The 14,871-nt window shown below is 36.1% G+C and overlaps 1 protein-coding gene across 2 annotated transcripts in view; it reads left to right on the plus strand.

The window, feature by feature from the left end:
• TRIM23 (tripartite motif containing 23) overlaps positions 1–12,929 on the plus strand; it is a 48,101-nt gene extending 35,172 nt beyond the window's left edge. For both annotated transcript variants that reach the window (XM_066242375.1, XM_066242385.1), the window contains 4 exons: positions 5,220–5,349; positions 5,990–6,100; positions 8,588–8,712; positions 10,623–12,929. In XM_066242375.1, the coding sequence (XP_066098472.1) occupies positions 5,220–5,349; positions 5,990–6,100; positions 8,588–8,712; positions 10,623–10,802 (546 nt within the window). In that variant the 3' untranslated portion in view covers positions 10,803–12,929. The remainder of the gene's footprint in view (positions 1–5,219; positions 5,350–5,989; positions 6,101–8,587; positions 8,713–10,622) is intronic.
• The last annotated feature ends 1,942 nt before the right edge of the window (positions 12,930–14,871 follow it).

The following is a 14,871-nucleotide window of genomic DNA, read 5'->3' on the forward strand; positions in this document are numbered from 1 at the left end:
AACTCATTCATTATTTAATAGCATGCTATTTAGTCTCCAAGTGTTAGAATGTTTTTCACTTTTTCTATTGTCATTGATTTCCAGTTTCATGCCGTTGTGGTCAGAGAAGGTGCTTGATATGATTTCAATCTTCTTAAATTTATTAAGACCTTGTTTTCTGTCCTAACATGTGGTCTATCCTAGAGAATGTACCATGAGCACTGAAATGAATGTATATTCTGCTGCTTTGGGGTGAAAGGTTCTGAAGATATCTGTTAAATCCAGTTGATCTAGTGCAGTGGTTCTCAACCTTTCTAATGCCATAACCCCGCAATACAGTTCCTCATGTTGCAGTGAGCCCATACCAAAATATAATTTTGGTGGCTACTTCATAACTGTAATTTTGCTACAGTTATGATTCAGAATGTAAATACCTGATATGCATTATGTATTTTCTGATGGCTTTAGGCGACCCAGCCAGGGTCACGACCCACAGGTTGAGAACCGCTGATCTAGTGTGTCATTTAAGGCCACTGTTTCTTTGTTAATTTTCTGTCTGGAGGCTCTATCCATTGATATTAGTGGGGTATTAAACTTCCTACTATTATAGTATTGCTGTTGATCTTGCCCTTTTTGTCCATCAGAATCTGTTTTATATATTTAGGTGCTTTTATATTAGGTGCATATATATTTATAATAGTTATATCTTCCTGTTTTAATGCTACTTTTATCATTATGTAGTGAGCCTGTTTATCTCTTACTATGTTTGTTTTAAAGTTAATTTTGTCAGATATTAGTATTGCTACCCCAGCTTTTTTTTTTACTTTATCACTTAACTTTGGTATAAGGTCTACCGTAAAGTTCTGTTCGTTTCTATCACAAGTTTCGACATGTAAGCACGTTTATTTGGCGCATGTGTTCCTCTCTATTTTTATCACTTAATGTATACATACTGACGTAAATTAACTAAAAGTTGATTCATGTTAGTCTTATGTGTGAAGCGATAGTGTACCCATGGCTACTGATAAAGTTCATTTACGCCATTGTAATTTTTACGAATTTCAACAAGGAAGAAATGCTACAGAAGCATGTCTGTTGCATCCACCATATTCTCCAGACTTAGCATCCTCCGACTATCACTTGTTTTCATCCTTACAAAATTTTTTGAATGGCAAAAATTCAAAAATGAAGAAGATCTTAAACAAGCACTGGTTCAATTTTTCGCATCAAAAGATAAAACATTTTTCAAAAATGGGATATACAAATTGCCCTCATGCTGGCAAGAAATCATTAATAATAATGGCAATTATATTATTTAATAAAGTTTATTGACGGTAAGAAAAATTTGTGTTTTGTTTTACTCTAAAAATGGGCAGAACTTTCTGGTAGACCTTATATATTAATTATGATGTGTCTTGTGTGGGCCTCATTGGATTTCTCTTTATCGGAATCTCTGCTTCTTGAACTTGTATGACTTTTTCCTTCATCAATTTAGGAATGTTTTTAGCTATGATTTCTTCAAACAGGTTCTCTATCCCTTGTTTTTCTCTTCTCTTTCAGGAACCCCTATGATGTGGATGTTATTTCTCTTTGTATTGTCACAGAGTTCTCTTACAGTTTTCTCAGACTTTTTGCTGTTTTGTTTCTGTGTTTTTATTTATCTTGTCCTCTAATTTGCTGATTCAATCCTGTGCTTCATCCAGCCTGTTCTTGATTTCTTCTAGTGCAGTTTTCATTTCTGATCTTGTTATTGCCATTTCTGATTGATTTATTTTATGGTTTCAGTGTCCTTTTTGATGCTTGCAATTTCTTTACTTAGGTGCTCATAAAGTCCATCCATTGTAGCTCTGAGATCCTTAAGCAACCTACAATCATTATTTTAAACTCTGCATCTGGTAATTTGGTTACTTCCATCTCATTCAGTTCTTTTTCTGGGGATTTCTCTTGTTCATTCATATGGTTTACATTCCTTTGTCTCACATTCTTTCTGTGTGCAGTTTGCAAGCTTGTTAGAGTTGTGGGTCTGAGGTTGATTTATGGAAAGCGGCTTCTCCTCCAGGACTTTATTCCTCAGCTTCTGCTGGTTGCTCAGATTTTAATTCTCCTTAACTAGTAGAGCCACTTAAAAGTCTTAATTTCGCTGTTGGTTTGCTAGCCCAGCAGGGAGCTTCTGTGTTTAGGAGGGGGGAAGTGGGCATATCTTGTTTTTTGATCCCAGTTGAAACTCCATCCAGGAATGCAGTGGGTGTGACCTCTGCGAACCTGAAGGTATGGTCTGCCAAGTGCCTCTCCAGGGGTAGAGCAGGTTTTCCTTACCAGAAGGGGGAGGTGTAGCTCAGGTATCTCTGGAAACCTGAGTCACTGCCCCTCCCCTTTACTTCTTCCTTTCCAGACAACCTTTCATGCTGATTGGAACCGGAGAGCTTTCTGGAGGTGGGTCAACTGGTTCCATGCTAGGCTTGTGCAGGACGGAGGGAGTGACCCCTCCCCTAGCTTTGGCCTCCTTGGCACTGGAAAATGACTCAGCTCAGGTATTATTCTCCCCATCACCATTTGTGTCCCCGTGCCTCAATCTCCTCGCTCTCCTCATATGACACCAGTCCTCTCAGCCCTCATCGCTCCTGGAGCCCCAGGCAAGTGGCTGTGAGCAATATTTTCTGCACTTCCCCTTTAAGACTGCAACTTCTTTCGCTAGCCGCTTTCCACAGACAAAACTCTCACTCTTCTCCCCACTCAGTGCTGTCAGGTTGTCTGTTCCAGTTTCTGGGTTTCTAGGCTGGGGCTCCGGTCCTGGGACTGAGCACCCCCGCCTCTCAGGGTCTCTCTCGCAATGAGATACCTTCTGTACCCTCAACCTTAGCCTTCCCTCGCTCCTGGAAGCAGGGGAGCCCCACTGCACCCCTGTACTCCCAGGCTCAGTGTGGATTCTTCGTGCTCCTTGGTTTTCGAGTCCTGTTCTTTTAGTCCGAAGTTGGTTTTTCATGATTTTTCTTAAATTAATTTGTAATCCAGTTTGGTCACAGAAGGTGGCAGTCTGTGCGTCTGCCTATTCCACTGGCATCTTGAAATCTCTCTTTCAACTTATTGAGCAATCTCTATTACAGGTATTTAAAAATCTTTGGCAAATTTTAGATATGAATTTTTTCAAGGTCAGTTTTTGGAATTTTATTTTGTTCCTTTGATTGGGTCATATTTTCCTGTTTCTTTTATATTCTGGTCATATTTTGTTGAGATTTGGCATTTGAATAAATAGCCACCTCTCCCAATGTTTATGAATTGGCTTTCAGCCTAGGAAGACCTTTACCAATTAGCCCAGCTTGAGAGTCTAGACTTCTTAAACCTTTTCTGGGGTGTGTCTTATCTGGTTTATGTGTGTGCATTTACATTTATCAAATTCCCTAAGCTGCTTCCCCCTACATTTTCTCAGAAACCAGTACTTATTCTCCCTGTACAACAGCAGCTCCAATGTCCTTGGCTTGCTTTCCTGTGGTTTTTAAATTCTCCTGCTGGTCATCCCTGAGAGGTTCACGTTGGGTGAGATAGTAACCATTTGCTATCTAAGGCAGCCCCCAGATAAGTCAGAATATTGGCTGCTCACTAAATTCTTATTTTTCTATCCTGGTATGGGAGTCTGGTTTGGGAGTTTTCATTCTCGTTGCATTGTGCTATATACCAGCTTGGGCAGGGGCATAAAAGGGTTTGCAGAATTCTGTGAAGTCTTCTATCCCTTTTGTTGGAATTCTTGTTTTTATTTTGACCTGGATGTTTTAGCTTCACAACACAAAGTTTTTACCATCAGTAAGTAGAACTAGAGTTCTTATAAAGATATTCTGGTCCATATATTTTTTATTTCTGAGGCTTAGGACTGTAATGAAGTATATATTTGGGGGCTGTTATTATATAGATGGTAATTGAAGCATATGGAATGAATGAGAATATATAGATGAGAAACAGGTCTCATATAGACTGTCAAGTATACTAGCATTTAAAAGCTGAATTAAAGGAAACTGAGAGCAAGTAAAAGGTAGGATTGATTAAAAACCAGGAAATTGTGTATTGTAAGGGAAAAGTGTTAAACAGGAAGGCAAAATAGTAATTAACTACATTTATATAGTACTTATTAAGGAAGCAAAATAATAATTAACTACATTTATATAGTACATTATATGCCAGGAGCTGTTGTAAGGACTTTTACACGTATTTCAAAAAATAATCCTGTCTGACTAGGTGGTGGCACAGTGGATAGTGTGTCAGACTAGGATGCAGAGGACCCAGGTTCGAATCCCTGAGGTCCCTGGCTTGAATGCGGGCTCATCTGGCTTGAGCTTGGGCTCACCAGTTTGAGCGCAGGTCGCTGACTTGAGCGTGAGATTATAGACATGGCCCCATGGGCGCTGGCTTGAAGCCCAAGGTTTCACTCGGTCTGCTGCAGCGTCCTGGTTAAGGCACATATGAGAAATCAAACAATGAACAACTAAGGTGCTGCAACGAAGAATTGATGCTTCTCATTTCTCTCCCTTCCTGTCTGTCTCTACCTGTCCCTTTCTCCGTCTCTGTTACTAATGATAAATAAATAAGTAATCCTTACAAAACCTGTATAAATTTGGTATGATTTTAACCTGCGATTTATAGATGAGGGTTGTGAGGCAGAGAGGTAATGGAGCTAGTAATATATACAAGTACATTCATTGTTCATTATTTGCAATGTAAAAAATTCAGAGATGAAGTAGGGATTGGTTAAATTATGGTTTATGGAATATAATGAAGCAATTGAAAGACAAAGGTAATCTTTATGTTTTGAAATGAAAGGATTCCAAAATCTGTTGAGTGTAAATGTTAGTTGCAGTGTATATGATTTTTTTAAAAAATGGAATATACATGAAATTGTTAACTGGATATTTCTGAGTAACAGCAGCGATTTCCATTTTTAATTAATATATTTATCACAGCATAAAAATTCTTAAAATTTAATTGAGCTAAAAAAATCTGGAGAAATTAAGTGGATTGGATGTATTTTTATTTATTTATATGAAAACAAAGTAGTCAGTCTTACTAAGGAATTTAGCAATAAGGAGTGAGTTTTTTTTCTCAGAAGATTCAGATTCAGTTATTTTAGGGACTATAACTCAGATTTCAGTGGGTTAAGGAATGAGGTAGGAAACATTTTATAAATAAAAGTATAAATCTCAATTCTAACTCTGTATCAAAATGAAAAGATTTAAATCTTTTTAAAATTACAGGACAATAGAGTTCACATCGGACCAAAAATGGAAATTCGTGTTGTTACATTAGGATTAGATGGTGCTGGAAAAACTACTATTTTGTTTAAGTTAAAACAGGATGAGTTTATGCAGCCTATTCCAACAATTGGTAAGTATGAGTATTGCTTTTTACCTTAATGGATATTTTATTTATTCATTTATTAGCAAAAGATAGAGGAGAGAGTCAGACAGAGAGAGGTGAGAAGCATCAACTCATAGTTGCAGCACTTTAGTTGTTCACTTAGTGGACGTTTTATTAACAAACCCTAACATACAGCTCAGTTTGGGAAATCTTGTTTTATGCCAGTCTGGCATGGAGATGGGCTTTATTTCTGGTTCTAAGACACTACATTTTGGTGAAAAAAACACAAGATTTAGTGGCTATGGGATTGAGATGTGGATGCTGGGATAATAAGGAACAGAGTGGGATAGTTGGAAGGAATAAAGGATTGGGGTCCCTGGCTACGGGTTAAGGTTGAGGAGGCAGCAGTGGTGCAGAGTTGGCAGGTACTTTAATTCCAAGGTCTTAAGGACCCAGGTAAAGTTTTAGAGGGTTAACAACTGGTAACGGTATCTATTCCTCACAGTTGTATTAGGAGTGGAGTTGGTTGGGCAGCAGTAGATATTATTGTATGAAAATAATTTGTTAAGTCACTATTATAAACAAGGGTTGCCTTTTGTTTGGTGTGTCACTCACTGAAAATACAATCTCTATATTAAAATAGCTTTTTTTTTTTTTTTTACAACAGGTTTTAATGTGGAAACTGTAGAATATAAAAATCTAAAGTTCACTATTTGGGATGTAGGTGGAAAACACAAATTAAGACCACTGTGGAAACATTATTACCTCAATACCCAAGGTAAGAAAGAAATGCCAGCTTTCAGTATATTGATTCCAGTTTTCAGTATTTTGATTTAACTAGTAAAGCTGATATTTAAGCATTGGTTAAATACTGACTATACCTTTAAATATTGGTGGCCAGACCCACATTATTGAAAAAATGAAGGTGGAGGCCCTGGCCGGTTGGTTCAGTGGTAGAGTGTCAGTCTAGCATGTGGATGTTTCGGGTTTGATTCCCTGCCAGGGCACACAGAAGTGCCCATCTACTTCTCTACTCCCCTCCCTCCCCATTCTCATTCTCTCTCTCTCTCTCTCTCTCTCTCTCCCTCCCTCCTCCTCCTCCTTTCCTGTAGCCATGGCTTGATTAGAGTGAGTTGGCCCCTGGCGCTGAGGATGGCTCCATGGCCTCCACCTCAAGCGCTAAAAAATGGCTCTGGTTACACTGGAGCAAGGGCCCCAAATGGGCAGGACATCGCCCCTGAGTGGGTGTGCTGGGTGGATCCTGGTTGGGGTGCTTGTGGGATCTGTCTCTGCTTCCCCTCCTCTCACTAAATAAAAGAAAAAAAATTTTTTAATTAAAGGTGGAAAGACTGGGATATGTATTTGGTATATTTCATGAAAAACAATAATTGGAACATAAAAACAATACTTAGCTTAGATATATGGGCAGTTAAAAGTAGGTATTTACCTCTTACAGCTCTTAATAGTTAAATTATATATATTCTTAGTGTCATGTGAGTATGATCACTGGTAGTATTGTGGAGTATAGTAGAATTTGTGGTGTATAGTGCTGTTCAATTAAACATTAGTCACATTATAGTATCTTAATAGCTCCATTTATATTCACAGTGGTTTGCTTTTGACCAAGTTGTGTTACATCCATATATTCCACCTAGCATTTATTCACATTTGGGCTCCATTCTACGCTTTTGCCTCCTATACCCCAACATGTAGCTTATGTTTATGCCACCTGTTCCATATATCATCCTGCTTTCCACCCAGAAGAGAGACTTGATAATAACTATACTTTAAAATCATCTAGGTGTTTACTAATACGCACCATAAGCCCCCAAGACTCATCTAAATTATATCTAATTAAAAAAGAATTTAAGACAGTTCCAACATTCCTAAATATTTTTATCACAATTGAAATATAAATTAGGGGGTATTTCAAAATGAATATGAAGCAATAAAATATCCCCTAATTTTTGTAAGCAGTATATTTTTACTTTGGGATTTTTGATAGTTTAGTATGAGCCTGCTATTAATGGGAAGAATGTAATTTTGGTTATGAGGAATGGTTAAAAGTCTGGGAATGTTTAGCCGCCATAAAGTAGCTGGAAAGATCTCAAAGAGTATCCATTCAATAGATATTTATGAAGCTTCTGCTGTGCATTTTCAGCACAATCTATGTGGAAATTACTCTTCTAGGCATCTATAAAGAGTACATTGGAGAGAGAAAGATGGTGATTTATTTATTTTTAAAGGACTATCTTTTGGTAAAAGAAGTACCATATTTCCCCATGTAAAAGACGCTCCCATGTATAAGACACACCTTAATTTGGGGGAAAAAAATGTATTACATAAAGTTACTAAACTCAAGTCTTATTCATCATAAAATTCATACTACTCGTCAACAAGCGCAAAAAGTGGTAAATGTAAGTAAAATTGTAATTATTTTAAATCTACAACCACTATATAAGACGCACCCAGTTTTAGACCCCAAATTTTCCAGGAAAAGGTGCGACTTATACAAGGGTAAATACGGTAGTAATCAAAGAACAAGTACCATCAGTATGTAGATCATGAGAAGTACATTTTCATGAAGAGAAAATATTACTTGATATACACAGCAATTCGTGTTTGGCAGAGCAAAATAGGGAAATGAATACTGAAAAGTTGTGTGGCCTTGAGATCACACCATTAATAATTGTTCCTGTAAATTGGCAGCCTTTCCGTAAAAATAGTTATGGTAGCCTAACCACCCATAATATAATAATGAGAGCATTAAAATATTTGGTCCAGGCCCTGGCCGGTTGGCTCAGCGGTAGAGCGTCGGCCTAGCGTGCGGAGGACCCGGGTTCAATTCCCGGCCAGGGCACACAGGAGAAGCGCCCATTTGCTTCTCCACCCCTCCGCCGTGCCTTCCTCTCTGTCTCTCTCTTCCCCTCCCGCAGCCAAGGCTCCATTGGAGCAAAGATGGCCCGGGCGCTGGGGATGGCTCTGTGGCCTCTGCCTCAGGCGCTAGAGTGGCTCTGGTCACAACATGGCGACGCCTAGGATGGGCAGAACATCGCCCCCTGGTGGGCAGAGCATCGCCCCTGGTGGGCGTGCCGGGTGGATCCCTGTCGGGCGCATGCGGGAGTCTGTCTGACTGTCTTTCCCTGTTTCCAGCTTCAGAAAAATGCAAAAAAAAAATAAATAATAAATAAATAAATAAATATTTGGTCCATTTACTGAAACTTAACAGGTAACTAACTGGATATTGTCATCGTTTTGTTGGTAGCTGTTGTATTTGTTGTTGACAGCAGTCATAGAGACAGAGTTAATGAAGCACACAGTGAACTTGCCAAGTTGTTAACAGAAAAAGAACTCCGAGATGCTTTGCTTCTGATTTTTGCTAACAAACAGGTAATACATTTGTATTTCAGAAAACTTATTTTAGTAGTTTCACGAATTTCACATCATAAAGTTGCTGGAAAGATTTCAAATGAAATAATTAGTAGATATTGAAGTTTCTGCTATATATTCTAAATGCAATCTATGTGGAAAGTACTATTCTTTGTACCTTGAAGTATTCAAAAAGAAATAAGGTAATCAGTGCTCTCCGGAAACTCCAATGTATGTAAGTAAACATGTAAGTGTTAATATATGAGATTCTAATATAAAAAAATAGATAGTAACTTCATAATATTAACAAAGTGTTACGGCAAATTAGAGTATTTCTAAAGGTGACACCTTGTTAACATTTGTAAAAAAGGTTGAAATTATGGATAAGACTTTTGAGTATGTGAAGGAAAGAACATTGTAGGCAGAGAAAATAAAAGCATTAGTATTTTTAGGGATATCAAGTGAACCTGTGAGGAGCAGGCAGAGGATGAAGAAAATCCAAAATAACAGATGAGGCCATGGTGTGAAGGCCTGACAGGACCAGACTGAGAAATTTATTGATAGGTTTCTATTCTGTGAGTAAAGGAGTACCATCAAAAGGTTTTTGGACTAGTTGGTTATAAGGTCACATCTGTGTTTTAAGAATATCACCCAGGAGCAGGATGTAGAATTAATCAGGGGCAAGGGACTAGAGACAGGAAGATGCAGTAAATTGCTGCAGTAATTCAAGTGAGAGTTAACAAGGTCTTGTACAGGGGTCTAGATAGGTGGAAGCAGATTGAAGATATTTTATGACAGCAGAACTGTTAGGATTTGGTGACCGAATGGGTAGGATGAAAGACAGAAAGGAGAAGATTCCTGGACCATGAGTCTAAGTTTCTAGGAGAATGAAAATGGTTTCGTTTGCAGTAGTTTGTCATAAGGAGTAGGATGAGGAATATAGGATTTCCCCCTTAAAAAAAAAGCTGATACACTGTGTCATACTTATGATTAAAGACATACAAGTAAGACAAAGTGAAATAGTTGAAATACCATTTTCCAACTATCACATTGTGAAAGACAAAAATCTTTGATTATCCTCAGACTTACCCTGCGGTATTTAGACATTTTCTTCGAGGGCAATATAATAATTCCCGTCAAAGCTTTAGATGTGTAAACCCTTCTACTCTGCAATTCTGCCTCTATCTTGCAGACAGATATCCTTCGGTTATCCCACAGATACTTTTGCAAATATGTTTGTAAAAATATATGTTTGTAATAGCATATAAACATACAACTTCAATCTGAACATTCAGTATAGGACAGTTAAGAAAACTGAATTGCTACTACTCAGTAGAATGCAGTTCAGATGTTAAAAATGTGGAAAATCTGTTCTGATAATGGAAAGATATCTACATTTAACATGTGTGTTAAGTAAAAAATAAAAATAAAAAAAGAACAACTAGGCCATGTCCCTATTTGTTTATTTGAACAAATGTGCATGGAAATTTTCTGGAAAAATATGAGATTATTACTGGTGATTGTTTCTGGGAAGTAGGGGTGTTCAAGAGTGTTCAGAATAGTTTACTAAACTTTTCATTTGATAAACCCTCTAAAGAAGCTGTTTAAAGTTATATATATGTAATTTTTCCTTTAAATTAATGCCCTTTAATGATGCAGACAGTATTTTTCATTCAGGCTAAATGGCTTTGATTAGTTTTATTGTAAGGCTATTATAAAAATATATAATATAAATAAATGATTTTAACCAGAATGCTATTTTTTTCTAATCTTCTTCACCTCAGTAATTACTGAAAGGTGAATCTAGGTTTTTATATTAGGCTTTGTGTAGAATGGTACCAATAGAATTATTTATAAATGGTAATAATTAGGAAAATGATAATACTGATGGACTGATTAAAAAAATTCTGATGTGTATCTCTATCTTTCAGGATGTTGCTGGAGCTCTTTCAGTAGAAGAAATCACTGAACTTCTCAGTCTTCATAAACTGTGCTGTGGCCGTAGCTGGTATATCCAGGGCTGTGATGCTCGAAGTGGGATGGGACTATATGAAGGGTTGGACTGGCTCTCACGGCAACTCGTGGCTGCTGGAGTACTGGATGTTGCTTGATTTTAAATGCAGCAGTTTTTTTTAAGTTTTGTGATTAAGAGTTATTTTGCACTTAATGTGTTGTAAGAAATTATACATCTCAAAGACAGTTAATTTAGGATATGTATATAAAAGGAATCTTGGATTGGGAATTCAGTACAGTGTTGCTTTTAAAAAATTATTCTGTAGCAAAATCTAAATATCTGATTGAGTAGATAAAATAGGGATTTTTGAGTGTACATTTTTTAATGTATATATGTTATTTGAGTTTTTCAGGTTATATTTGACCCATATATTGGGAAAGAAATAGTTACAGAGAAAGGGTAAGTGAAGGTTATTCTTATAGCCAACTGAGTGCCTACTGGAACCTATGTGTGAAGCAAGTGAAGCAGAGCTTCTTTAACTTGCCTTTTCACTGGATTTTGGCCGTATTTAGTAGTAAAACCGCAATGACTTAATGACATAGAATCCACAAACTGCATCTTTGGGTAATAGGATTACTTTTATCTTTAGTATAACAGTATCTTTAATGCTAAGACTGTAAGCTATATAAAATTAGTATTTTATACAGTGTTTTATTAAAACTTTCTCCTAAAGCATTTTAAAACCCAGTCAGTCAGAATGAAAGGCTCCTTTAACTAGGCCTGATTGTCAAATTAGCACACCAACCTGAAGAACAAGAATAGTAAAACTGTGAAAGTCAGTTATGTTCTAGTTGATCTTCACTTATGAAAGACCGATTTCCAGGGTTGAACCTGGACGTATTATTTCCTAGGTCAGAGCTCTAAATTGGTCCTTCTATGTATTCAACTTATTTAAAATACTTAGTTTTATTTGTTTTTTGTTTTTAATAATATTGTATCCTTAGAATGATTATATGTAAAAGGTAGTAAGTTACACAAAGAACCAGGGTTGGCTTTACATAAAAGAGAGATCTAAGTCGAAAACTACCTTTACCTTAAGAGAAGTTATTTAAACAGTGGGGAATGCTTATTACATGATTACTTTAAAATGTTTTCCCAAAATAAGTGCAATTGTCTTGACAATAATGTGTGATCAAGGCTTATGACAAGGCTTTGAGAAGTTATTTAGGAGAAAAAGAATGTAGGAAATGAAGTTACGTTGAAAAGTTTACATCACATTTATGGTTTATGCAGTGTTCTAAGTTTAAAAATTGTGCTCTTTACTGTTTCTCAGCTTTTAAGGCTATTCCCTTATTATGGCAGTACAGTTTATAGTATTTAAACACAGCTAGATTGAATTTCATGTTTGTTTTTTCAAGTACATTTTATATTTTAGGATGAAGTTGAATCATAAGTCTTATTTGAATTACTATCAGGACATTGATGTCTGATGACAAGATGTGACTTGGTGGTACTGTTTTGGTTTAGTCGCTTCAAATGTATTTTTGTTTAAAAACAACAAAACTTAGAAAACAAAGCATTAAAAAGCTCATCAGTGTTATGGGCAATGTGTAAATAAGTAAATATAATTATATTGTCCTTTATTTTTCAAGTAAAAGTTCATGCTGTTACAAGTGTAGTTTGTGCATATAATTAATATTCTGAATGAAATTATTTAATATTGGACTGATTGTGATAACTGTGAAAAATAAAAAAAGGTGTTACATTTGCCTGTGAGCCCTTGAATTGTTCTACTAGGTAACTGAAAGAAAAATGTCTAACACTAATATGTAAACTTGCTTTCCTTGTAAATTATTATTTCACAAGTTTTGTTATACTTTGTAATGCACAATCTTAGCTTATTACAATTTTTAAATTGTGTTTAGACTTAATAATAATGTACATAATAACTGTGTGATTTCTTTTTAAGAAATATTTTTCTTAGGCTGTTATTACTATTTGTGGTTGTATTCTTTTACTAATAATTAGTTAAAATTATGCAAGTACCCTTTGGGAAATGTCAAATTTAAGAACGAGACACATTTTAAATACAATCTATTAGGAGTTGATTCCTAGCTCTGGATTTCTGTATTAAGCCTACATATTATTGTATGGTTTATGTAAAGCAAATTTTTCAAGTGTGTAACCCTGGTCTGTGATTCTGGAATGCTTTACAATCACCAGAAGCCATTATTTCCATTATATGTATGATCAGTATAGACAGCAATAAAATATTAAAACCTTTTTTAAAGAAGTTCTATCCTTATTCTACAAGTTCTGTTTCTTGAACCATCTATCTAGTAGTAGTGCTAGTAACCAATTTAAAAAAGTCATATTTGTGTTGTAATTAAGAGAAAACAATAAAACAAAATAGGGTATGAACTCACATGTCAAATTTGAGATGTAGTTCATTAAAGATTTAGAAATAATTTATTCTGTATTTGCAGTGTAAGTCACATTCAAGTGATCATTATAATGGTAGTTTTGAAAACTAAAATTTTGCATTGAACAAAGTCTAATGCTTTTTAAATTTTAAGTTTAACTTGTTTCATTTGACAACAGAGCATTTAAATAACCATTTTAAAAAACAGCTTAGAGTCCTGGCCTGATAGCTTCATCCCAAAGTGCAGACATTGCCGGTTCGATCCCCAGTCAAGGCATATACAGGAACAGATCTATGTTCCTGTCTCTCTCTCCTTTCCTGTCTCTCTCAAATCAATCAGTAAAAAAAGAAAAACACTTTAAAAACCTGCTTGAAAAACTTAGCTATAGCCTATAAATTAGTATATAAAAGAAAGGCTTTTTCTGTAACATTGACATACTTCTCAATTTGCAAAGTAGTAACAAGGAAGATAGCTGTACTTTTCTCCTAAAAGAATGAGTAAAGAGGACTAATAAAATGTCAGATAGTTTCATGCTAATAATTTAAGATATGCTTTGGAAAAGACATCTGGCAATTTATGTGTTTAGGTCTACTGATTATATTAAATTTCTGACATGGGGCCCTGGCCAGATGGCTTGTTTGGTTAGAGTGCCATCCTGAAGCATAGAAGTTGCCGGTTTGATCCCCAGTGAGGACACATACAGGGAACAGATTGATGTTCCTGTCTTTTCTCTCTTCCTTCCTCTCTCACTAAAATAAATCAATTAAAAAAAAATTAAAAACCTGACCAGGGAGTTATGCAGTGGATAGAATGTCAGACTGGGATGCGAGGACCCAGGTTTGAAACCCAGGTCGCTGGCTTCAGCATAGGCTCATCTGGCTTGGGAACGGGCTCACCAGTTTAAGCGTGGGGTTGCTGGCTTGAGCATGGGATCATATACATGACCCCAAGGTTGCTCGTATGAGCAAGAGGTCACTTGCTCTGCTGGAGCCCCTCCCCCCGCCCGGTGAAGGCACATATGAGAAAGTAATCAATGAACAACTAAGGAGTTGCAATGAAGAATTGATGCTTCTCATCTCTCTCTCTTCCTGTCTGTTCCTATCTGTCTTTCTCTCCGACTCTGTCTCTAAAAAAAAATTAAATATTTGTGACATGGAAAAATACATTAATCAAATAGGATTTTCACTTAAAGCAAAATAATAGCATTTTGAGGGAAATGAGACATCACCACCACTTGGTGGCAGTATTACCAAAAATTTAGGTTTATGCTTTTAGGAATGAATAAATTGCTAGGTTAAGCAGAAAAGGTAAATGTCACTGTGAAAAGTAATTTTATATCCAAATTCATGTTCTCTTTTTTAAAAGGAGGACACAATTTTAAAGTAGCATAAGTTGGCAAATCATAAAAGTTTGTGATACAAAATGAGTAATGAAATAATCCTGCATCAATAGAAGGCTAAGTGTAAGCTAATATTTAAAGTTTAAGAAAGAAATCTCAGGTCTGTTGAACATGTTCCTCTTAAGTTCTCAAAGAGTGTGACTGGAAATCAGAAGCAGTAATTCTTAATAGTTACGAAGTAAGGTATCAGGGTAAGTGAAGAAGGGGACTCAATATGCGACTTTGACTTGTTTTACTGCTCCCATTTCTACTAATCTCATTATTAGATACTAAAATTTTTATATATTTTTATGGTATATTTAGTAAGGATAAAAAGAAATACTATAAACTTGAGGATAGAAAAATTATTTAGATACATTAGAAAAGGAACGAAGCCCTGGCTGGGTAGCTCGGTTGGTAAGGGC

This window comes from Saccopteryx bilineata, chromosome 1 (genome assembly GCF_036850765.1).
Source record: "Saccopteryx bilineata isolate mSacBil1 chromosome 1, mSacBil1_pri_phased_curated, whole genome shotgun sequence".
NCBI classification, from domain to species: domain Eukaryota; kingdom Metazoa; phylum Chordata; class Mammalia; order Chiroptera; family Emballonuridae; genus Saccopteryx; species Saccopteryx bilineata.